At 35.9% G+C, this 24973-nt stretch overlaps 1 protein-coding gene across 1 annotated transcript in view; it reads right to left on the reverse strand.

The window, feature by feature from the left end:
* The window catches only part of FAT1 (FAT atypical cadherin 1), a 101457-nt gene that overhangs the window by 24906 nt on the left and 51578 nt on the right, over window positions 1-24973 (reverse strand). The window contains 9 exon segments of the mRNA XM_077177467.1: window positions 220-373; window positions 1716-1898; window positions 1900-1913; window positions 3058-7125; window positions 9710-9920; window positions 10134-10409; window positions 17884-18023; window positions 22216-22426; window positions 22936-23265. Coding sequence (XP_077033582.1) covers window positions 220-373; window positions 1716-1898; window positions 1900-1913; window positions 3058-7125; window positions 9710-9920; window positions 10134-10409; window positions 17884-18023; window positions 22216-22426; window positions 22936-23265 — 5587 coding nt within the window.

The following is a 24973-nucleotide window of genomic DNA, read 5'->3' on the forward strand; positions in this document are numbered from 1 at the left end:
ACGATTTAGTTCCTCATAAATTAAAATACTTGCCTTTTGCCTGAGTTTATTCAATATATTATTAGTATTTGTGTAGTAGAAACTCACATAAACCAATGTACAGTAAACCAACTCTTAGTGGAAAGTTTTAACAACTGACATTTATGTCTTAATGCAATAGCAAAGCATTTTATAAAATGAGGTGACTGGAGTCTTGTATAATGTATAAAGTATTATTACCTGTGTCTGGAGCAAGTCTGAATTTTTCTGCTCCTGTGCCATGCAGTGTGTAAGTAATTTCTGCATTGGAACGAATATCTGCATCTGTAGCAGACACCTGCATTATCAGCTTACCAGGAAGGGCATCTTCAGGAACTGAATCAGCATATAAAGTCTGCAAGATTTCAAAGTTACATTGAAAAACTAAACATATGAAGTACGCAAAACTTGGAAAGGGGAGGGAAAGAAGGAATTACAGAGGCAATAATATTCTGCTTGAATGTCTGGTAACATATCATGTGAACCAGAGGATGAAATAACTTAAAATTAAAAGAACTTATGATTTTCTAATTAATTATTTCACATTTATTCGATTATTCAGAAAGGTATTTAATACTGCAGCTATAGGGATTTTTGAACATTAGTGTATTGCTCAGAACTTGGGATACTTGTAACTAATAATGAAATAAATAAACTAATAATGAAATGTGTTCCCAAAATAGGAGTTACAAATTTTTGCTAATTTCATTTTTCTCTCTTTTGGTGGATCATCTTTTCTAGGTCTGTCCCAATCTACAAGAAATTGATAGCTGCCCTTTTAATGACACAAGAGCTTCTAGATTAAATTAAAAATATGAAAAAGGATTCAGAATTTATTGGCACTAAGCACTCTTACAGCCCAACCATGTCAGGAATGTGCATTACATTAGAAGCACTAAGCCTTGTAACAACAATATCAACAAAGGGGAAAATAAAAGGAAAAAAAGCTAAAAATACTGACTTGCCAGTCTGTGTATAACTGCGACCATTTACACAGAAGTAACCAACATAAACATCAGCTAAGAAAAAGAATCCTATATCACTGTATACTTGTCCTTCCTAGTACAAGGGAAGATTTCAACCCAGTAATATGAAATCTGTGTTCAACTATGAAAAATACAAGAGAGGCAGTAACACATTTTGCAGGGGCTATCTTCCTGAGTTTTTTCCATTCCTTATTTTTCATGTCCATTTTTGCAGACTATAAAAATCTGGTACGGTAGACAGTTTTGTAACAAGAAAACATTTATGGCTTACAGATTTTTGGTGCTGTTGACTGCAATTGCAGCGTAATGTTCCACTATTTTCAACTCCTTTATACAGGAAATACTCACATATTTCAACTAAGAAATGGGATTCAGCTTTCTTTAAAACTTTGCTTCTTTCATAAAATAGAGCATATAAACGATGATGGCTACAGCTTAAAATAATTCTTTTTGGAAAAAAATTAACATAGGAGAAATGTACTACAATTCTTCTTATATCTCTCAAATACCCACTGAGTGTCAATTAATTGTCTTTGGATTTTTAAAAAATCTGTATGTGAAGTATCTTTTATTTAACAGCAATCTATCTTAGTAGTGTTATTGGTTTAAAAGGAACAGCTCTTTGTCAGTCTCCTGAGAAGCAATTTCAGAGAAAATGTAAATTTTATGTATGAAAGCAGCTGGTAATGGAAGATACAAGACTCTGCCTACCTTTTCACAAACAGGGCTATTATCATTAGCATCAAGGACTTTAACCTCCACCACAGCTTTAGCTGCAAAGGTTCCATCAGTAGCTGTAATATTTAGAAGATAATTATCCTTTTCTTCCCTGTCCAGAGGCTTTTTGACATAGACCTTCCATTCATTCTGTAAATTTTCAATAGCAAACTGTCCCCAAAGGATCACCTCCTGAAATATAAAAAGAAATACTATTACTCTATCAAAATTAAGGTGAAAGAAAGAAAGAAAGAGAGAAAGAAAGAGAGAAAGAGAGAGAGAAAGAGAGAAAGAAAGAGAGAAAGAAAGAGAGAAAGAAAGAGAGAAAGAAAGAGAGAAAGAAAGAGAGAAAGAAAGAGAGAAAGAAAGAGAGAAAGAAAGAGAGAAAGAAAGAGAGAAAGAGAGAGAGAAAGAGAGAGAGAAAGAGAGAGAGAAAGAGAGAGAGAAAGAGAGAGAGAAAGAGAGAAAGAGAGAAAGAGAGAAAGAGAGAAAGAGAGAAAGAGAGAAAGAGAGAAAGAGAGAAAGAGAGAGAAAGAGAGAGAAAGAGAGAGAAAGAGAGAGAAAGAGAGAGAAAGAGAGAGAAAGAGAGAGAAAGAGAGAGAAAGAGAGAGAAAGAGAGAGAAAGAGAGAGAAAGAGAGAGAAAGAGAGAGAAAGAGAGAGAGAGAGAGAAAGAGAGAGAAAGAGAGAGAAAGAGAGAGAAAGAGAGAGAAAGAGAGAGAAAGAGAGAGAAAGAGAGAGAAAGAGAGAGAAAGAGAGAGAAAGAGAGAGAAAGAGAGAGAAAGAGAAGAGAAAGAGAAGAGAAAGAAAGAAAAAAAGAAGCAAGCAGGCATTTTCTGTGGGTTTATGAGGAAATAGCTTCATTTCCCAGGTAGAAATTGTCAGTAGATGCTCACACAACCAATTCAACTGTGGCCAACAAAATCCATAAAAATTAATTTAGAAATTCATGTAGCATTATAGAAAACATCATATCATGACATACACTAAATAGAAACAATAAAATATTCCAGTGGAAATTAATAGCCTATTATTTTGTGAATTTTCTTGCATTTTTTCTTTAACTGCATCACTAATCTAAGTATAGTTTTTTAAATAAAATTTGGTATGTAAATAATATACAGGGAAAGGCATCTTAAGTAAGGCACACATGAAACAAAGCCAACTAAAATTCATTTTGCCACTGAAGTTTTTAATATTCATATTAAGACACATACATTCTTTCTTTGCAACTCTATGGTTTCAAACACTTTCCAATCTTTTCAAAGATTAAGCTGTATCTCCCATCATTCCAGCACCACTCAAACAGTTATTCTGACATTACCCAAAAAGACTTACCTGTGATGTAATAAAATACTTGTCTATTGGTTTCTTCTGTATCAGCATCTGTTGTACTCAGGATGGCAATTACCCCACCAGGAGGGTCATCCTCACTGACTGTTCCCTTATATATCTCTGCAGTAAACCGTGGAGGATTGTCATTCACGTCTGTGACACTAACTTCAACCACAGCCATAGAAGACAGTTGGATTTTTTCACCCCGGTCAGATGCAACCACTGTGATCTTGTATTTGTCTCGTTTCTCATGATCAAGTTCTTTCAGAGTGGTAATCCAGCCAGTTTCCATGTTTATGGTAAAAGATTCTATAATGTCTAGCTCTTGAGAAGGATCCAAGCTGTAAGTAACTTGCCCATTGAGCCCTGAATCTAAGTCAGTTCCTTTAACCTGTATGACTCTTGTTCCAGCTGGTGTGTTTTCTACAATGAATGCTTCATATGGGTTGGACTCCAAAATGGGTTTGTTATCATTTGTATCTTTTACTTGAATGCTAACCTCCACTGAGGAAACAACATTATAATCTTCATTTGCATACTGTGCTTGAACTGAGAACTGGTACCACTTAGTTGTTTCATGATCAAGATTCTTCTCAAGTTTCAACTCTCCAGTCTGTCGGTCAATCACAAAAAAGTCATCTCTGTTGCTTTCAGGAGTGTTCCCTTTAATCAGACTATATACTAAAGTCTGATTATGCTCTGCTTTGATAACATCTATCACAGTTCCAATTGGAATGTCCTCAGAGACAGTATAAGAATAAAATGGTTCTGAAAATTTTGGCACAGGCACTTCTGGTGGGAGTATTCTAGCATAGACAGGAACAACTGACTCTTTTTGGGGGGATCCACCATCAATTGCTCTAACAAGGAAAGTAAGAAACTCATTTTCCAAACCAATTAAGCTTTCTTTTGTAGTAATTATACCAGACAATGAATCAATTTCTAAATTCTCTTCTACGTTTTCAGACTCTGCTTCAATAGAATATGTGATGTCTGCATTTGTACCTTCATCAGCATCAGATGCCCAGACTTTAATGACCGAAGTACCCCGTGGAACATCAGTCCCAATGTTTACTTCATACTCTGTTGCTCGGAATTGAGGAGCATTATCATTGTCATCTGTAAGTATTACATTAACAGTACAGAAAGCAACTTTCCCTCCTGAATCTTTGGCCATTAAACTAATGGCAATTACTTTTTCTGCTTGTGTTTCACGGTCAAGCTTTTCAGAGGTAAATATCTGCCCTCTCTCATTTGTATAAAATCTGTCTTTGGCAAAGTCATTTACAATGTGGTAAGTGATGTGGCCATGTGTACCAGAGTCTTCATCTGTTGCTTTAACTTCAGTAACCAAAGTATGCAGTGGAGCATTTTCAGCGAGTTCAACCTCATACTCATTCTGGCTGAAAACAGGACTGTGCATGTTGGCACTGATTACACTTATATGGACTTGGGCTGAGCTTCTGAAGACACCATCAGAAACCGACACATTAAGATTATAATGTGACTTCAGTGTCTGTCTGCGTAGGTTTGAGATGGTGATAATGCCAGTTTTACTATCAATCACAAAATTCTTCTGATCATTGCCTGTCAGAATGGAGTACTCCAGCTTGCCAACATCTGTACTATCAGCATCTGAGGCTTGCACACACGTCACAAAATGTCCTCGAGAAGCCAGTTCACTAATTTTGGCTTCATAAAGCAATTGGCTAAAAAGTGGGGGGTTATCATTGAGATCAGTTACATCCACAGTTACAATAGTATCACTACTCAAGGGCAGCATGCCACCATCTATGGCCCTTATTAGTAGCTTGTGTTGCTTAATTTGTTCGTAGTCCAAAGTTTTTGCTGTAAGAATGAGTCCAGTGCTGCTATCTATGTGAAAGTAGTCATGACTTTCACTATTATCCTCAACCAAGTGATAGGAAATTCCCCTGTTGGTTCCAGAATCAGCATCTGTAGCGCTCACTTGTGCAACAGATGTTCCAACAACAGATGCTTCAGAAAGTGTTGCAATGTAAGACTGCTCTGTAAACACAGGAGGATTATCATTGATGTCTTCCACTATTATGTCTACAAACACATCAGCATGTGCCCCATTTAGGGAGTCAGTTGCTCGAACACTCAGTTTATAGGCTGGATGAGACTCAAAGTCAAGAGGGGCAACAACATTTATAACTCCAGTGTTGAAGTTGATAGTGAACTGATTGAAAGGATCTCCACCTGTGATGCTGTAAAACACCTTGAGTCCTTCAGGGCTGTTTGCTTGTACGTGTACCACAGGACTGTGGAGCTGAATGTTTTCTGGTATCTCTGCACTGTAGAAAGGCTTTTCAAAGACTGGCATAGCTTTACTCATAACTGTAATTGGGACTGTAAGTTCAGCTGAAAATGCAGGGTCTCCTCCATCTTTTGCCACTACTGTGACCAGATACTCCTTATTTACTGTGTCTGGTTCAAACTTCTTCTTCAGGGAGATTTCACCAGTAGGATCAATTTGGAAATGTTCATGATGTTCTTTGAGATAGTAACGCACCTCTCCGTTTTTGCCTGTATCTTTATCTACTGCTGTCACACGTTGAATAACATGGCCTGCTTCAGAGTCTACTTTAACAGCAGCATAATACGGAAGATTGACAAAAAATGGAACGTTATCATTTACATCTTCTACTGTGACTTTAACTACAATGTGTGCAACAACTGATGGTTTATTTTCCTCTGTCACTTCCACGACCACATCAAAAGATTCTTGCTGTTCACGATCAAATGGTATTCCTGTTGTGGAAAGGACTCCTGAAGTTTGGCTTATTTTAAATCTGCTGTCTGGATTTAGAATATGGTAAAACAAAGGCTTATTTATTTGATTCCCTATAGCAGTAACAACAGCTATTGTTTTTGCCTCTGTGGAATTCTCCTGCACTGTCGCAGAGTAAGAACTCTGTGTGAACTTCAGCTGGCTTGCTTTGCTTTCTTTCACATTAATTTTTACAGATGCAGTGCTTGCAAATCTGCCATCAGATGCTCTCACTGTTAATTCATATCTGCTTCTTAACTGAGTTGTGTTTTGTACTGTTATATCGCCAGTCTTAGGGTTTATTGAAAATTTTTCTCCAATGTTGCCTTCAATAATGGAATAAATTAATTGGGAAAAAATGCCTGAATCTGCGTCAGTGGCATTTACACTGATGACTTTCACGCCTTTATAAGTTGGAACCAGAAGGGATGTCTCATATAGCTCTCTTGAAAACACAGGAGGGCAATCATTGATGTCAATCACATAAATAGTAACATTAGCTGCATATTCCGCATATAGACGTGGTATGCCTGTATCATGTACTTGCACTGAAAAGTGGAAAATATTTGTCTCCTCATAGTCCAGACTCATTACTGTCCGAATGGCACCAGTGCTAGAATCAATGGCAAAATACTGGCGGACAGATGGTTCAACAATTTGATAAACAAGCAAAGCATTAGATTCTTTATCAGCATCTGTAGCTCGAATTACTAATGGGATATTCTTGTCAGTCAGAACCACACTGTTAATTGAAGCTGATTCACTGATGAGTCCTGTATATTCAGCCTGCATGAAAATTGGTGCATTGTCGTTCTCATCCCGAAGATGTACCAAAACTGTTGCATTACTGGACAAGCCAGCCATGTTTGTTCCTTGCACAGTAAGAGCATAAAAAGGCAAAGTCTCAAAATCAAGTATCTTCTGAGTAATGATGACACCTGAGTTGGGGTTGATAGCAAAGGCATCATCTGAATTGCCATCTTTTATTTCATAAACTACAGAAGACTGACTGTATGCTGTAACCATTCCAACAAAACTGCCAATGTTGGCACTTTCGCTGATTTCTGTAGAATATTCTTTGGCTGTGAATTTTGGTGAGGCATTATCAGAAACTGTAACAAAGATGTGCACAGAGGTCACTTCACTCATTGGAGGATGTCCTTTATCTGTAGCTTTTACCATCAGGTTGTATTCTTCCTGGTTACTACGATCTAATTCCTTTGCAATTTTAATCATACCCAAAATGGGATCAATAAGGAAGGAATTTCCAATATTCCCTGTGAAGAAAGAAAAAGCAATTAAAAAGAGGAATGCAGAATTTAAGGGATGACTGCTTATTTAGCTCTATACTTAAAAAGACATAGATGGAACAGAGACTATGAACAGACAGAACAGAGACTATGAGAATTTCTTAGTTTTGCTTGATAAACACTTGTTAGCCTGTCTGGAAAGTTTTCTGTAATCAAGAGCTGGCAGTAATTCTAACTTTACTTGTGGGAATACTGCATAAAATATAGTTAGCAAAGCCATCCAGGACTTGAAAATTAATGCAAAAAATTTCTTTTAGCAAACTTAAACATCAGCTGTAGCTGAAAGGAACATATATTCAGAAGTTAATATTAGTGGAATAAAAGTTACATTTTATAATCTAAAACTACTGGAACGTTTGGACAAGAAAAAAAGAAGGGTTGTGAAAAAAAGAAGGGTTGTAACAAACACTTGTGAATCGTAATTGTTTATACAAGTATTGTTTAAATGACTGATTCAAAACCAAACTTTTTAAATTGGACAAATAGTTACCTCTCTCTTAATTTCCTATTGATACACAGACAAGTTATTCCCTGTGACTGTATTAGAAGAAAAATAATGCCTGCTGAGAAGAACCAGCTGCCATTTAACATAAACACTTGTTTGCTTCAAATTTTGAAATATACAGATGAACTACACTGCATGCAAGACCCTGCTTATGTATTAAATATGCTAAGATTTAACATTTTACTAACCTAAAAAATGACATTACCAAAGCCATGATCTCAGCATGAAAAAAAGTCTTTAAAAACATCTGAGTTCTGCACACAAGTAGGCAAGAAGGAGGTTAAAAGTCTTTAAAAACTTCTGAGCTCTGCACACAAGTAGGAAGAAGGAGGTTTTGTGTTTTGTTTGAGTTTTTTTTCACTGTTGGTGCTTTTTGGTTGGGTATTTTTGGGTTTTTTAGAGCAGACTCTAAACACAGTGGCATTCTTAGAATATCCCATTACATATCTAAGCAGCCATTATAAGCATTTAAGGAATGTTCCTTCCATTTGCTTAGAATATCAATTATAATGCTTTAACCTCCCAGTAGATCACCATCCTATAAAATAAACCTTACAGGTCTTACTGTAAGGTTTATTTTATTTACTCCTATAAAAAGCTAGAAGAAAGGAACAGAACAGCATGTCACTTCATTCTAGACTGCAGGCACACACATTTTTTCTTGCCATTGTTTGGCATTCAGAAAACAAGCAGTGACAAAATGGGAAGGAAAGAGAAAAATTTCATGGATGTTGGTGTCTTGCTTAGTAAATGCTTAGTAAATGTCATATTTCTAGAAATGACAGAAAAATCTCATGTAGTTTAAGCAAGTTATGAGACACTCAAAACCATTCATTCTTGTCAGAGTATCATAATCAAAGCTTTGTTTTAATACAGTGTTAAAGTGTGCTTTCATATGAAAACAGCACTTTGGGGAAAAAAAGGAAAATATTTATAGTAAATAATTCCTATCCTTTACACAGCAATTTATGTAAAATAAAAAAAGCACATATCACTTTGCATGCAACAGAAACTGAGTAACATTTTGCCTGTTGTTGTCCTCTTTAATATATAGTCTCTTATGCTTGTTACTGGGATTTTTTATTTAAATTATTTTTTACCTTGAAAACAGTATTTCACATAAGGAATGAAATCTAAATAACTCTTTTTTTCTAGTCATGGTACCTACAAAACTTAGGACCTTGATAATGGCAAACTTGTATTAATTCAGATTTAATGGACTGAATCAAAATCTAATTCTGTCTGGTAAGTGAACTCAATCCATGTCATTCTGATTTCTAATATTAAAAATTGCCACAATTTGAACCACATTATTGTAGGCAAGTTCAGAAAGATGTACTGAGGTTAAAAATAAGGAGCAGTTCTCTTCTGGCCTGCAATCTGGAAAGAGTCTTAATGCCAAACTGACCAACTCTTAAGGAATTTCACAAATATTTTAATAAGCTAGAATAGCAGTCCTGCTACTAAAATCAGCCACAGGGAAGTATAGAAAGCAACCCCTTCTTTGCTGCATCTATTAAAAAATTTACCTTAAAAGCTGGGATTAATTAGGAGTTTGGTACATGCATATTTAAGTTATTTTTGAGCTCCTTACTTCTGCATTATATTAAACACAAAAACACTTGTCTCAAGCTTTTACTCTATTCATCAAATCCTTGCTTTGCCTATGCCACAGAAAATAAGACCTACAATATCAAAATAGAATGCAATTTTAGACATGAATGGAATGATTTCTTAGAGAAATTACAGATTCTGTAATTTCTAAAGAAATTACTCCTTTTGAGCATTCCGAGATGGCTTTTTCTTCCCCCTACTACTAAAATATGCCAAATGTATCTAGAGGGTAACATAAACAGCTAAAGGATATAGCTGAATATTTTAAATTTTCTTTTAAATACTCTGAGGCTGTGTCTTCAATACATCTCTCAGAATATGGCACATAAACCTGCACTGTCCCCCTTTTTTCACAGATATGTTTTCACATGTCTACAGTTGAAAAACTATCAGCAAGTTCAACAGACTGGAAATGTAAGAAAGTGACTATACCTGATTCAATAGAGTACACAATTTCTGCATTTTTTCCTTTGTCCTTATCTAATGCTGTAACCTGGAGTACTGCTGATCCAACAGCTGCTGACTCATACACTCGCCCTTCATAGGCAGGGCTGGTGAACCACGGGGCGTGATCGTTCGTGTCGCTGACATTGACGACCACTCTGGCGTAGTTGCGCTTCACAGGAACATCTTGATCTCGAACCTGCAACAGTCAGCACATCACCAGGAATGAGCACTGGAGCTTCAGTAGTTCACCAGGTATTAGCAATAATTCATGGTGCAATCAGCCACAGAGTCAAAGACTGCACCAAAACTAAACGTACAAATAGACGTTTGAATTATGGGGACAAACTAAAAGGACATTAAAAAGTATCTGTGTGTAACTCACAACAGAAGAAATCTCATGCGTACTCACCATTATTGTAAGAATATGCTGGTTCATGGTCTCATGATCCAGTTTTTCTGAGGTATAAAGGGAGCCAGTTGCAGGGTCCAGACGAAATTTCTTAAGACTAACGGGATCAGTGCTGCCCTGCATAGTGTAAATCAGTTTATTCTTCTCATCTCTGTCTGTGGCACTGACTTGCAGAATTTCTGTCTCTGGTAAGGTATCCTCAGGAATAACAACTTCATATTTTGAAGCAGAAAACTGAGGCCTGTGATTATTTGTGTCTATAACTTTGATGTACACCTGAAATGATACCATGGGAAAGGGAAAACATTGATGATATTTGGTAAAAAGAAATAAAAGGAAGATATTTTGTTAAAAATTAGACCATGATACTGAAGTAATACCACCTCAAGACAATTTTATTTTGCTGAGAGGAGGAGAGATCCAAGACATGTAGGGAAGAATAATGTCACTAAAGCCAAATCTGCCTCACCTTCCCCAAAGTCAGACCAGAAATCTATACAACCAGAAACATCTTAGATAAGACACCTTAAAGGGAATCATATTTGTCCAAAGGAAGACAAAAAAAAAAAATTCCTTGTTAATTTTGGAATTAAAAATTTAAAATATACAATATGGATCCTAGAGTGGGTAAAAGTACTGCTTTGGGGTGCAAATTTACAATTTTAAGCAATGTTTTCTCAAGGCAGTGCATGCATAATACTCCTCCTTGCCCTCACATATAACCAGTCCTCTTTCAGCCCCTCACATCTGCAAGCTTAGGCAAGAATAGAAAAGTGGTGGAATTGCCAGAAAAGTCCCTTATTTCGAAGAATTGCAGGTGGTTTTGTTTACTATTCTCTAAAAACGTGGCACAATTTCAGCCTACCTCACTGGTCACCGACACAATTTCTCTGAAGTCACAGTTAAATTAAATCTGACGCTTCAAATTGCGTCTTTGTATAATATTGCTCACTGGAACCACACAAGATCCCTGCAGCCCCACTTGCTTTACACAGCACCAAAGTTTTGTATGAAAAGGGTAAGGCAGACAGCCACCATCCTGTTCCTTCAACAGCAATAACATCAGACAAGTAACAGGAATGCAAAGGAGTTGGCAAGTCGACGGCAAAGCTCCAGCAACACACGGCTAAATTCAGGTTCTGCATGTATAGCCATGCTTCTATCCATCCAAAGGTTAGGAGCTTTGTATACATTTGTTAAGGGCTATATATAAACAGGTTTTTAAAATAGGGACTTAACAATTCTGTAAGTGGGTTAAATTGCTCTTTGAAGACACTCACTGCTTTCCATTGGTAACTGGGGGAGCCCACAGATGTAATTTAGACAAGGTACCAAACTGCATGCAGTAGAAACTAAATTAGATGAATCCTGATAGTGGCAAATAATTAGGAAATGCTAGGGCTCTTGCTACAGGAAGAAGAAATGTCAACCTTGCAAAACTAGCATCTTACTCTAAAACTGAATCGTTTGGCACACTGATAAAATCCCTTGCAAGATGTTGCTATGGAGACTAAGGAGTTTCGTTTTGTCATGGATTAGAAACAGATTAAAGAAAAGAAACAAAGAGTTAGACTAAATATTGACTTTCAGTGGGGAGAAATATTAATGGTACGTGACCCAGGATACATATTAGGACAAGTTTTTAAATACATTAACTAACAAATTAACTTGGAAAATGAAGAGTAAGTATTACATAAAAAATGTGATCTTTTTACATTGTCATGATTAAACAGGATGCAATAAAGCAAATTTTTGTATAAATGAAATACATTATAATGCCTCACAGAAGAAGACAGAAAGGTCTAATACACTTACAAAGTATTTGAGTAAAAACAGCTGCTCACTGAACAACTGTGCTCAGGAAAATTAAAAATTATACCAAATGAAGATGAACAAACACTTTAAAAAAATATAAAGCCCCAACACTCAATACAAGTCAAAATATAAAAAACCTTCTGCATAAATGGAAGTTTTAAAGGCCATATACAATTACAACACTTCATTAATGGATAATGTGCTTTCAAAATGAACTCATCACCAATTATTTTATTACTTTTGCATCACCAAGAAACTATTAAGGTCAGACTCATAAAAAAAACCCAAAAAAACAAAGTGAAAAGATGAGGTGTCAAATGCAATGAATTTAAATTAAAATCTCCATTTAAGTTCATGTCTATTTCCACTCCCAAATGAGGAAACACAGAAACCTAGGTTAAAATTGGAAGTGAGAAGGTGTGCAACTACAGAGCAATTCTGTTAAGCAAATCTTTGGAGCAGAAGACATGGCCACCTGTGCTGTTGGTAGTACACAAAACAAATAAAGAAAAATAGCATTACTAGAATGGAGCACCACAAAAATCCCCATGCAAACAACTAAGTTAAATGCCAGGAATGTAGTGACTCTAAAACCAGCATCAGTACCTACAGGACTATCCAATGAACCAGCTTAACTGAAAAGTGAGTTGTTGATCAGGATTTGGCATCAAATCTGGTATTAGCTAGTGAAGCAATTAAAATGACACATAAGGAGAAATCCTCCAAAAAGTACTGTTGGGGTAAAAAGATAAGGAGTTAGCTCCTCAAAATGTACAACATTATTAAATATGAATTATTAAAAAAAATATTGCTAAGAAATAAACATAGTGACTCAGTCACTACAAATGTTTAGCTCAGGTATTCCATTACTTGGCACACTAGTTGCCTGGATGCAGTTTTTCTCCACACTGACAAACACTAAAAATACACAACTTCATATATTAATGCAGTCATTTTAAATGTATGCAAAATCCAAAGTTTCTTTTAAACTCAAGAGTTTTATCTACATACTCTAGGATTCCTTTTTCTCTCAGTGGCATTATTACTTTATGCACAAATTCTGGTGGACAAGCATGATGTGACCTGATGGGTTCCCTTTTGGTAACTTGTCTAACTTGGCACACTGGGCTGCTTTAATAAGGGCAGGGGGAAGGAATTACCCCCTTCTGTTTGACACTCTCTGGTGGGAAGATAGATTCACTAGCTCCACTCCTGCAGTACAGGAGAGACACCCTGACTAAATGAAACAAATCCAATGAGAGGTCATTAAAATCAGTGGGGATTGAAAAGCTATCTCTCCACAGAAGGGGTGCAGGAAAGAGAGCCAGACTCTTCTCAGAGGTGCTCAGTGAAAGGACAGGAGGTGATACCCACAAGCTCCAATAAGAGAAAATACAACTAGACATAAGAGAACTATTTTTTCAAGGAGAGTGGTTCAACATCAGTATAAAAGCAAGTCCAAGGGAGAGGTGTTGTGCTAAGTCAACCCAGGCAGTTAGAGCTTGACAAGTCACTGAAAAACTTGGTCAACTTTGCAGTTTGGTCTGCTTTGACCAGGAGTTTTAACTAGAACTCCAGGGTCCTTTCCAATGTGAACTATTAAATAAATATTAAATAAATTTAGTAAGGAAACCCTATTTTCAATTCAGGAATTCTTACTGAGGCTAAGTGACAGGTGCTAGATGTGCAATTACCTTTTAATTGTAAGAGGACCAAATTTTCATGTAAACTGTTAAGACCTTGAAGTTAAATGGAAAGCACTTGCAGAAATAATTGTGAGTGCAGTTTTAAAGACCCATACAGAAAAATATGGTTTAGTGTGTCTGAACACATGAAGAACTTGTATTATTCTAACATAACATGCAGTATAAAATAAAACTAGCTTTTGAACATTTCTCAATGAAATGACAAGATTCAATTCAAATGAAATATGCTAATATTATCTCTTAAGAAAGAGTTGCACATTAAAGAGGCACAATATAGAAAAGCTTAACATCAGCAGACCACAACGTGATCTTTGAAACAAAATGCTCTGGAACTAAAGAAACTTCATTTATTTTGCAAAAATATGCAAGGGCTGTGTTGCACAGCTGCCTTCTGCCCACAGATCCCACTGAGAGCAATGTACACTGGTTATAAGAGAACAAAGCAGGATTACTTTGAGGAAGGACTTAAAATCTATTAATAATCTGACAGGTGAAACCTAAATTTGCATAGGGATGAACTGATTGCTACTAAGAGGAGATATGTGCCATTGACAAAACATACTCAATGTGCACTATTTAAACATAATGTTTAGATTTTAGGTTACTTTAATATCATTTTTCATTTACTGATTCTGTGTGGAGTTTAAAATCTACTCCTGTCCCACAATTACACTACAGTTACATTGACATGTTTATATAATTTTCATAAATAAAACGTATTATCCAGAGATGATATAACTTCATTCCAGCTCTGTCTCTGTAGAGCAATGCAATTGCAAGCAAAATTACAAGCAAAGATGTAGTAAATGAAGATTATTCTATACTTCTATACTTCATTTATCTATATGATATTTCCCAAAGTATCATGTCCATATAGATTTTGCAAAAAAGTAACATTAAATATTCTGCAATAGCAAAGCAATAGGTAAAATGCTGCAATTAGCTGTAAACCATCTGAAATATCACTTTCAATGAAAAAAATTGATATACATAGCAATGACTGCAAGTGGCTAAAGCTAGAAAACAGGACCATTTCTTCTGGTTTTCCCCCAAAAATCAATTCAATAGTTCATTTATCACTACTTAGAGCTTGTGAATAACATTTTCTGCTTCAGTACATAGGTACGCTGACTTGTGAGATTCAGTTATTTAGTTTCTGTATTTTTATTTTATTTTTAATCATAATCCTTCCAAGGCTGACACTAGTATTTTCTAACATCACGTCAAACACCACTACTGTAGGCCTGGAATTTGTTTGTCCTTGTTTTGCCTCATGCATTTGGCATTTAGATGCATGCAAAATTCTAATAGACTCCACGCCTACTATGGCTTTATTTTTCAAAAAAGCTATTTAACTGAAGTCCTGAAAGAGTCAAATGCTCTACAGATGTTAATGGCCCGAGGCCAGCAAATGCCTTCTAGTTTAAAGTCAGCTTCAATACACTGCTTTTACACAGTAAGGTTTTCATTTCTTGTGCCCCTCTCCAGTTTCTTGCAAATGCCATTTCCTTTTTCAAATTAAATGTAAAATTACTTACTCTGCTGTTAATCAAGATCTGTTAAATTGGTTATATCCAGTGTTTATAGCAATTACTTTGTAAACCAAAAGCTCTGTATGTCATATTGTTGTTCCTCATATATGCACTCAGAATTCAGAATTTCTTTTGCCTGTCCCTCCACTTTAACTGTTCATCAGCTCTTAGAAGAATCTAATGCCACATCAGCATTTAAACTTCAATCATCAGTATTTTTGCAGTGAGTAATGGAGTTTACACACTGGCAGTCATAAATCACACCTTCAAATTTGATTTTGTATCAACATTTTTAACCCCCTAATTTAAGCCTGATCTGAAATGCATCTTTTGAGGAATAGTCCTGAAGGTTATTTTAACAGATTAGTGCATTTGGGTGGGCCAGGAGTTATGGGGGAGATAAGAGAATCAATTAAAATCAGGACCATGCACCAACAGTTGCAGAGTTTGAACTAATCCACACTCCTCAATCTAATACACCACAGTGAGACTCCAACAGCAACAGTATAACTTGTGCTATCCCATGAGTAGAGCAAAAGAAAGACAAGGCAAAGGAAGCCTTTGTGCTTGTTTGTAACAGAAACCACAGTCTCTGATCCTGCCAAGCCTGAGAGAGGAAGAGAAAGATATGAAAAACAATCACAGAAAAAGCAATCACAGAAATTACAAATGTGAGACTACTACTCCAGTTCTTCTGGAGAAGAGTGCTGTGGGGCAAATGTTTATAATGATAACTTAGCTTTACAAAATGTTAAAATAACAAATTCATTTAAGGAACAAAAAGTACACTGTGCATTCCCCAAGAAGAACTAAATGAATCACATAACTCAGAGGAAAAGAAGGGGTGAGGGTTAAAGTAATTTTCTGACCTTCCCATTCTTGGTTGTTCTAAAAGACAACGCAGATTATGGTTGCACTGTGACAGCTCAGGACATGTGCATAAATTCAGTTATGCCAGCAGCAGCACTGGATAGGCTTATCTGCATTCACCAAGACCCTATATTAAGCCTTGCCTAGACCCCAGGCTACCCTAACACCCTCTATGATGGCATCTTTGAATGCATTTTTGGTAGGTGGGGGGGAAAGTGTGTATGGAAAAGCTCTTGCTGTTTTTTTGAACAGTAGCTGAATTTGTGTTTCCTCTATTTTTTTGGTCCTAAGAAATTCCTGCCTTCTCTCCAGCATTCTGTAATCACTAGAAGTGAACCTGCTCAATATTTTTACTACAAGTAGGTGAATTTAACAAATTTACAGCAGGATTCTCCAAACTGTTCATGGTGGTTATCAGCACCAGAGGCAATGGCACCACAGCTATGATTGCAGAAAGCTCCTACTGGGAAACATGTTGCTGTCTTTGAAGATTCATGGTCTAGAAAAATCACTCACAATTGTCACCTCTTAAGAAAAGGCATTTCTTAAAGGAAATTGCTAAACTTGGTCACCTTCTACTATCAAATTTACTCTATTTGACCTATCAAGCCTCCAGACATGCAGTCAGCTCAATAAAGATTCTGTTTAAAATCCTTAACATTGACAAAAACATCTTCTGGCTAAAAGCAGAAGACAACATAGAAGACATTAGAAAAGATAACAGAAAAACATATGTGCTGCACAGAAGCGGAACAAGAAGAAATTGTATTTGTAGCACAGATCTCCATGTACAGCAGCAACCCACTTATTGCTCTTTGAGTGCCTGAAGGGAAGGTCAATGATAGGGGTAGGTAATACAGACACATCACTGCCCAAGCCCAACAGTCTTTACTCGGTAAATAAAGCCTTTCCTTTCTATCTGGAAGAAAAGAGAAGCTCCTCTATAATCATGGCTCTATTCACACCAACCTCAGCTAAGCTGTACTTTCAAATATATTTAGGTTCCAGGCTGGGGAAAGACACTAGATGGGAAAAACAGGTGGGATATACATCATAAACTACTTTACTATGAATTAGACAATACTGTCACAAAAGGCTTCTGCAGCTTTAAGTGAACTTATTAGTCCAACTGCAAAGAATTGCCACCATCAGAGAGAGCTTTAGTAAAAAGGTAATTTTAAAACATTGGTTTGTCGGAGGTTGTATTTTTGGAGATTGCTAAACAATCTCTACTTTCACCAAAACTAAAATAAAGTATTTGGGAGAATACAAAGAGATGTTATAAAGATATAAGAAGATATATATACATATATTATATCTAAATCTTGTTTCTATACATACACTCTGCAGAAAAAGCAGCTTAGTTTCTTGGATATTGTACAACTGGTCATCCACAGATCTTCCAGGGGGAGGGGAACCACAAAATTTTAAAATGGTTGTCTTTAAATTTCAAGTACAGTAATCACTTCATGCAGTGATTTTGGAGAAGCTTGTAAAGAGAAGTAATTCAGATGAGTAGTATTAATCCTTTTCTTGTAAGAGAGTCATGCATGCATGTTTTCATTTATTTAGCTGCAGGAACATGTTAGAACTTAAAAACTGTTGGTTCAGACTACAGTATAGTAACACACTACCTTTACACCTAAGCCACCAAACAACATGGGTCTGTGAATATCAGAATTCATTTCTATTTTAGACAAAGTCCCTAATTTAAACAAACCATGTTCATTGCGTAGGATTAAAAAAATGGTGAGAAAAAACCCAACAGCTTCCCCACCCTCCAGCTACATACTCTTTTTATAAGTGCTTCATCAGAAAGTTTATTACCTGAGTGCTGATAGATCTGGTTCCATCTGTTGCTTCTACTGTCAAGTTGTAATTTGATTTCTGTTCTGCATCAAGAGGTCTTGCAACAATGATAGTTCCTGTGCCCTTGTCCACATCAAATCGACTGTCATAGTTACCACCTTGTTCAGGAAATTGTGAGAGGGAGAAGTTAATAAAATGCATTATTGTATCATCGTTTTTATGTATGATCATGTTCTGTCTTCCAATGCTTAATGAAGGTGGAAATTACATACATATATTTATACATACATTTAGTTTAAATACTTAAGGTTTTTTTCCTGGTAACATGATATGCTGCTAATAGATATTTAAAACTGAGTAGTTTTGGACAAAGCTGACTTGCCCAGCTCATGGAAAGTCAGCAGGGACATTCTTATTAGCAAGATTCTCTACTTATTAAAAAAAAAAACCAACAAAACCATGGAATTTAATGATTCCATAGAGAAGGACATTGAGAATTACTGCATCAAATGCAATCGTTTCTTTTGGGTAGATTATCAGCTAATAAGTGAAAAACATACTTTTTATGAAAACACATTAAAATCCCATTTGACATACAGTCAAATTTTTGTCATTTAGAGCAGAATACATATTATTATATTCATATGTGATTATAGATAAGGCTGAAAAAGCTGCAGTACCTCCAAAGGATTATCATCTTAATGTTGAGCATCTAAGGAATTTACTATCTCAGTCTTACTGAGATAGAATAGTGCTAAATGTTTAAATGTCCAATGTTTAAATATGGTCAAGTTCCTTTTCTGAAGCAAATTATCTTAATTTCCCTTGTGAAACTTTCAAATTACTCTTTGAAATATAGTTAAATAACTGTGTAGATCAATAGCTACACTCAGTTGTTTAAACATTTAATTGATCATCATCTTGCCAATGGAGCAGACTGCCCTGAGAATGCAATGTCCATTAAGTCCAAATACTATTAGTGATGATGAATACTGCCATTTAACTACAATTGCTTTAGACCTCTCAATAAACTGCCTAAAATGGAAGAATCAATTCTTATTTTGGTCAAGCCAGTGCTAGATATGGCAAACCAATTTTTCCTAATTATGGGCATGTGTTTTTCTAATTATATTTTACAAGGCTAGCAGATAGCATTCAGATATCATCTGAGTGCTTTTTTTTCCTTTAACAAGATTATACATGCTAAGCTTTGCAAATCACTAAATGCGTTTTATGAAAAGCCAAGCTTAGAAGTGAGAGGGTGAAGTTCCAAAGGTTGCAAATTTGAACTTAGTCCAAGAAAAAAAACAGTAAATACTGAAATGAGCCCCCATTCACATGTAAAAAGGATTTCACCTTTAGAAGGTTCCACTGCATGACAAACATATCAGTTTAGGAAAGATGGGCTGGATTCTGCTTCACTGGATTTGAGATATTTGGTAATGACCAATATCACATAATTTTTGTAGTTCAATTGAAAGCCAACTCCTCTTACTGGCCCAGCAGCAGTTTCTGAATCACTCAAATGGATAGAAACTGGACATCATGAAAGGCAGCAGCTTTTTTCTTAACAGATGAATTTTTTTAATGGCCTTTGAGTAGTATGTCAGTTTTAGAAGGTGAATCTAGTTTTTCCTTTTATAGCTGGCAGGCAAAACCATTTTCTCAGATGTCTCAATGAAGTTCTCTACATTTTAAGGGAAGAGTAAAGTGAATGAGCATGAATTGGTTCAGTCAGTTTTCCTGACACAAGGACAAGCTCTCTAACCAACATTTTTCACTTCCTTACCAAGAAAATCACCAGGGCCTTGCCTATATTTGTAATAGCAGTGATATCTGGTAATCCGCTGAAGCAGAACTCAACCCAAACTTCTGCATCTAGTACACTGGAAGTGTAACAGCAACAATTTTGGCCAAAGCCAAAACTGGATGCTCAGAATTGATGCTGTATAAATGTAATGATGACAAAACAAAACAAAAACGAACCTGTCACAAATGCAACCGTGAGCACTTTGATTTCCGAAGGGTTAATAAAATAAATAGTTTATAAATGTACGCTTTCATTTCAGATCTCATAATCTGGTAATAAATTATGTGATCTCAGCAGATACCTTCTGCTGTACAGTTCAGGTCACAAGCCATCTGTAAGATGTAAAATACTTCACTAGCAAGCTTGTCTCCTGGCTCAGCCAAAAAGAAAGAAAGCATGGAAAGCAAGCACAGAACACAAAGGAAAGCTGTCAATCAAATTCATTCATGCTATTAGAAACAGTAAAAGAGGGTGGTAAAGTGACCACCTGTAAGAGTAGCCATAACTTCACAATATGATCATATATCAAATTTTCCAAAACACTTTTACTAAGAAAACCATCAAAATAAAATGGTTTATTTAACAATGCTTGGACAAGTTATGCTCTTTCCCCATGGAATTTTCTGTATATGTCTTTCTAAAAAGAGCAGGAAAAGATCATTCGTTTTCTGCATTAGGCATACAATAAAAATATGTAAATGTCCAACTGTGCTGCATACTTAGAAGGAGCAGATCAAAATAATACTATCAATTAGAATTCTATTCAGATGTACACACTGTTCACAGTGCATAACAACTAAGGCACACTAAGAACAATAGGAAAGTACATCCTCAATTTAATTAACAAATTTTGCTAATAAAAGGCTCCAGAAAAAAATCACTGCTGTACTGTGTTCAGATTCCAAGAAACCTCTGAGGCCTATTCTATCATCTCCATGAACTGCTCACCTTTCTCTGACAATGTCACTTTCTTAACCTTCCCTTTAATGGACTCATTTCAGTCCACAGATATTTGTTTGCTATGGATTCCCTAATTTGAATTGGAGTACACAATACCTTCTCATTTTTCCTGCTCACTTATTTTTATACTTTCTGCTTTTGTACTCCCACATCCCTGAGTGTGTTTGGGAGAACAATGAAAGAGCAGCCTCAGTTCCAAAATATATCGAATGCAGAACTTTGCTCCTATGAGAATGCGAGAAAGCATCCTCAACTTTTTAGTCCCTCTAGAGAGTTGTACAGATCTAGGTTTGTCTAAACACCAACCCTTTTTATCAATTATAATCTATTTGGACAGGAACTTTTTTTTTCAAGAATACATTTAAAAGAACCATTTAAAAAAATTATATTGTAATTCTGTAAGTATTTAATGCATTGGCAATGATTATCACTATCATCACAGATTGTTCATGTATGAAGCATGATTTTAGGGAAGAATTGTATCTGTTTGCATGTGCTTGAAAATTTTTTGAAATTTGGCATTTGTATATTCCTGATACTTGTGTTAGTTTTATAAACTTTATTTTTAACTGTTGCTGTTCTCAGTACACCTCAGGAAATACATACCAGCAAAACAGATGTTTAAAATACTTAAATTATTGAGAAATAAATTAAAATAATAAATAAATTAATTTAAAATATGCTCTTCCCAGCAGCTTAACATCATAATAATGGCTAAAGTTTTCAGTAGTAACCAAGATGAAAAAGATCCTACTCTTGTGAATGTAGTAGAAAAATCACAAATCTATCAAAAATCTGGCAGACTGAGAGAAAGAGTTCACTTAAGACTAGAAGCAGTTCATTACAAGGCACCTCTCCTGAAACAAAGCTATGCCATTCTCCTTGATTCATACACACTTAGCACACAACAGAACTTGGTTTTACTATCAGCTATGCAGTGAACACTCTGTGTATTACTGGTGCTCATAAGTCTAGGGACTAAGTCTGAACTTGAAAAAAGTACTATTAATTTTGTTACCATGACATCAACATGTAGTCATATTACTGGTTAGAAATCCCCTTTCAATAGTAGAGGTTAAGATATGATTTAGTAGAAAGAATATGTACAAGAAGAAGATTGCTGGGGTTAGGAACATTGCAAGCTTTCCTTTTAGTACTGAATCAAAGGACAGCAAACTGAGAAGCAGCCCAGAGGAGAAGAAATACATGTGAACAGTAAAATTTCTTTTTGAGCGTACTACCCTGCTTTGCAGAAAACTAGCCTCTTACTTCCTTTCCTATCATACAGTCTATGAGATTGACTTCATCAGTTTTCATTGAAGTGACTCAATATTCAGAAATCAATTTTAAAACTGTAACACAGCAGATATTTTGCAACTTAATTTTAATCTTTGATACAGAGTGGCATTGATAAAAATTAAATAATTTTGACTTATAAAATCTGCATTTGCATTTAAAGAATGTCAAAGCCTTGCATTATTTATTTGAAGAGTGATTAAAATCAAGCTGCAATGAGCCCTCCAGTATCTCAGACTCCATGCATTTGTTTCTAATAATAAAGGCCCTTAAGGCATCCTTACCCGTTATGTCAAACCAAAGTGGTGTTCCAAGAGGTTCAACAGCTATTACACCAATCATGTGAGCAACTGGGTCACTTTCCATCACCGTAAAAGAAAAAAATGATTCCTCAAAATAAATAGGCTCTGTGGGTGGGACGGGCTTTGGAATCCATTCTATGTGAAGCCGCGTAGTCGAAGATTTTTGTGGGCGACCATTATCTACAGCTTTAATCTGCGAAACAGACACATCTTTTAGGCTACAGGATCACATAAATCATTATGTCACATAAATAGAAAGCAGTAATAAGCTCCAAGCATGTTTGCTCGTGTGAGATATTTCCAAAAAGGTTAAGTGTCTCTCAAAGTGCCACTTGCCCTTCATTATCTGGGCAGCAAATGGAGAAAAAGTATGCAGCACCTGATAGCAGCACAAACTGTTACCATAAATTCACTTTTATTTTGCTTTCTTCCTGAAGGTGAGTCAAACTGACTGCTTATGTTCCCTCATCACATAAATTATCTGCCAAGGTCTGGGAAAGAATGGCAGTTCTTAATACACAATACAAACATCTCAAATCATCCCTCAATAAAAACCAAACAAACACACAAAACAATACTTCTGGATTTGTAGAAGCTTTCGTCCTTCAGATCCTGCAGTCACTCACCTGCCAGCTACAGAATAAGAAATGAACAGATAAAAGAACACGTTACATATTCATGATATACAGGATTTTCACTCACTGAAAGGATATCGTAGTCCCTTGCTGCAGAAAACTTCTTTGATGAAACCACTCCAGTTTTTGGTTCAATAAAGAATTTGCCATGTTCATCACCATCTTCAATGCTGTAGGAGATCTCTGCATTGGGGCCTTCATCTTTATCTGCAGCAATAACTCGATAGATTGGCTCTCTCCTGGCAGTTCTCTCTCGCTCAGGCTTACCACGCTCCGGAAGCCGAATTTTGTAGAATTTTTGCAAGAATTGAGGCTTGTTGTCATTCTCATCTAAGACCTTCACAATCACCCGTGCAATTGTTGATTTTGCAGGAGTACCGTTGTCTGTTACTGTTACCTGTTTTCATTAACAAGGGTAAAGTTAGACATCAAACTTGGTCCTTCCAACAATGCTCCTCCCTAAATGAGGCTTTCCTACAGCTGCCTAAACAACTGTACAGTTATCCCCTGACTTCAGTTAAAGCACTTGCCTAAAACTATTTAGTGACTATTTACAAAACGTACTCAAAAGTATATTCAGCTATTATCCTAATATTTTGACACATTTAATGCAACATGAAATGCAAATATTCATGCTCATCTCTAACAGATGGTGATTTCCACATATTTGAATATCTGTTCCCTTTAGGACTTGTAATGGAACACCACCACATACCTTTCAATTCACAAAAAAAACCCAACCACACCCAATGAGAGAATCAAAGCATATCCCAAATGAGGACATTACAAGGTGAATAGGATAATATGTCAATTAACATAAAATTAGCATTGCCCTGAACCAAGCAAATAACAAAGGCAAATTTGAGAAACATCTATTTGATTTAAATGCGACATCAGTTTTGAAGGCATTACTGACAACCAAGAGTATACTAAGATATGAGAGAATAACATGAAGCTAATCTAAAATAACTGCATAAGAAAGTGTGAATTGGAACTCAAAAAATACAAACTGGGAATAAAACCATGGGGCATATTAGTTACTATTATGTAAGCAGAAGTTCAATCAAAGATCAAATTTAATACTAAAAAGGAATAAAACCACCAACCCATCTGGTCAACATTTCAATGCTCAATTAATTAACTTAGCACTTGGATCTGTCCACCATTCTGTGCATTTCTGGGTTTCTTTCCAACCTATTATCAGAATTGTAAACATAAAACTAATACATAGGAAAACTGCTACTTTAGGCCAGGCTGTCAGTATTGCCCTGTAGTTGAGAGCTCTTCTGTCACATACTTCACAGACTTTTAGTTAAAACTTTAGCAATCAGTTGGAATTCAAAATTAACAAAGAACAGAGAATTATAAATTACACCAGCAGGCAACACACAATGTTCCAAACTAAAGAGCAATGAGCTTAAACTGCTATTTTATACAGAATGATGAAAGCAGGAGGATTTAGGTACCGTTACGTGACATTGTAATCCTAAAAATAAACTTTCTGAGTTCTGTACATGTTAGCTTAAGGTTATAAAGTTAAGCTTAAATTAGCATGACTGCAAGCAGACAACTGCCCATAACATTACACCGTGAGTGTGACTTTCTCTTTTCAAATTTGTCTCCTCAGATCGGGTTGTCTCAGTTTCCCAAAGCACTTCATGTCCATTATGTCTTATTTCTATATTGGTTGTAAAATTGGTAAATCATGATTTATACTTCTCTATATATTATACTGTATTTTTAAAATTAGCTTTATTCAGTAAATAAAATAAGCTGTGGATTGTTTTCTGATCCTGAGGCAACACGGCCCATATGGCTTTGACTGCTTACACCTTATCCCTGGGACAGGGTGACCACATGTTGAAAATTGTGTCTGAATTGTGTGAATTCTCAGGCTGCAGCTAAACAACATGTGTGTGTGCTACTTGTTCTGGGCCAAAACTTATGCCAGGAGACAAATTTGAAAAGAGAATTATATAATTACTTTAAAATATACAGGAATATTATGTCTAGTACTATATCAGATTTGCCATTTAATTAATTTTGTTACTATTACTTCTAGAAACACACTGCAGAAGAAATTCTGCCCCACTGCTACTTAGGTA

This window comes from Agelaius phoeniceus, chromosome 4, assembly GCF_051311805.1.
Source record: "Agelaius phoeniceus isolate bAgePho1 chromosome 4, bAgePho1.hap1, whole genome shotgun sequence".
Taxonomy (NCBI): Eukaryota; Metazoa; Chordata; class Aves; order Passeriformes; family Icteridae; genus Agelaius; species Agelaius phoeniceus.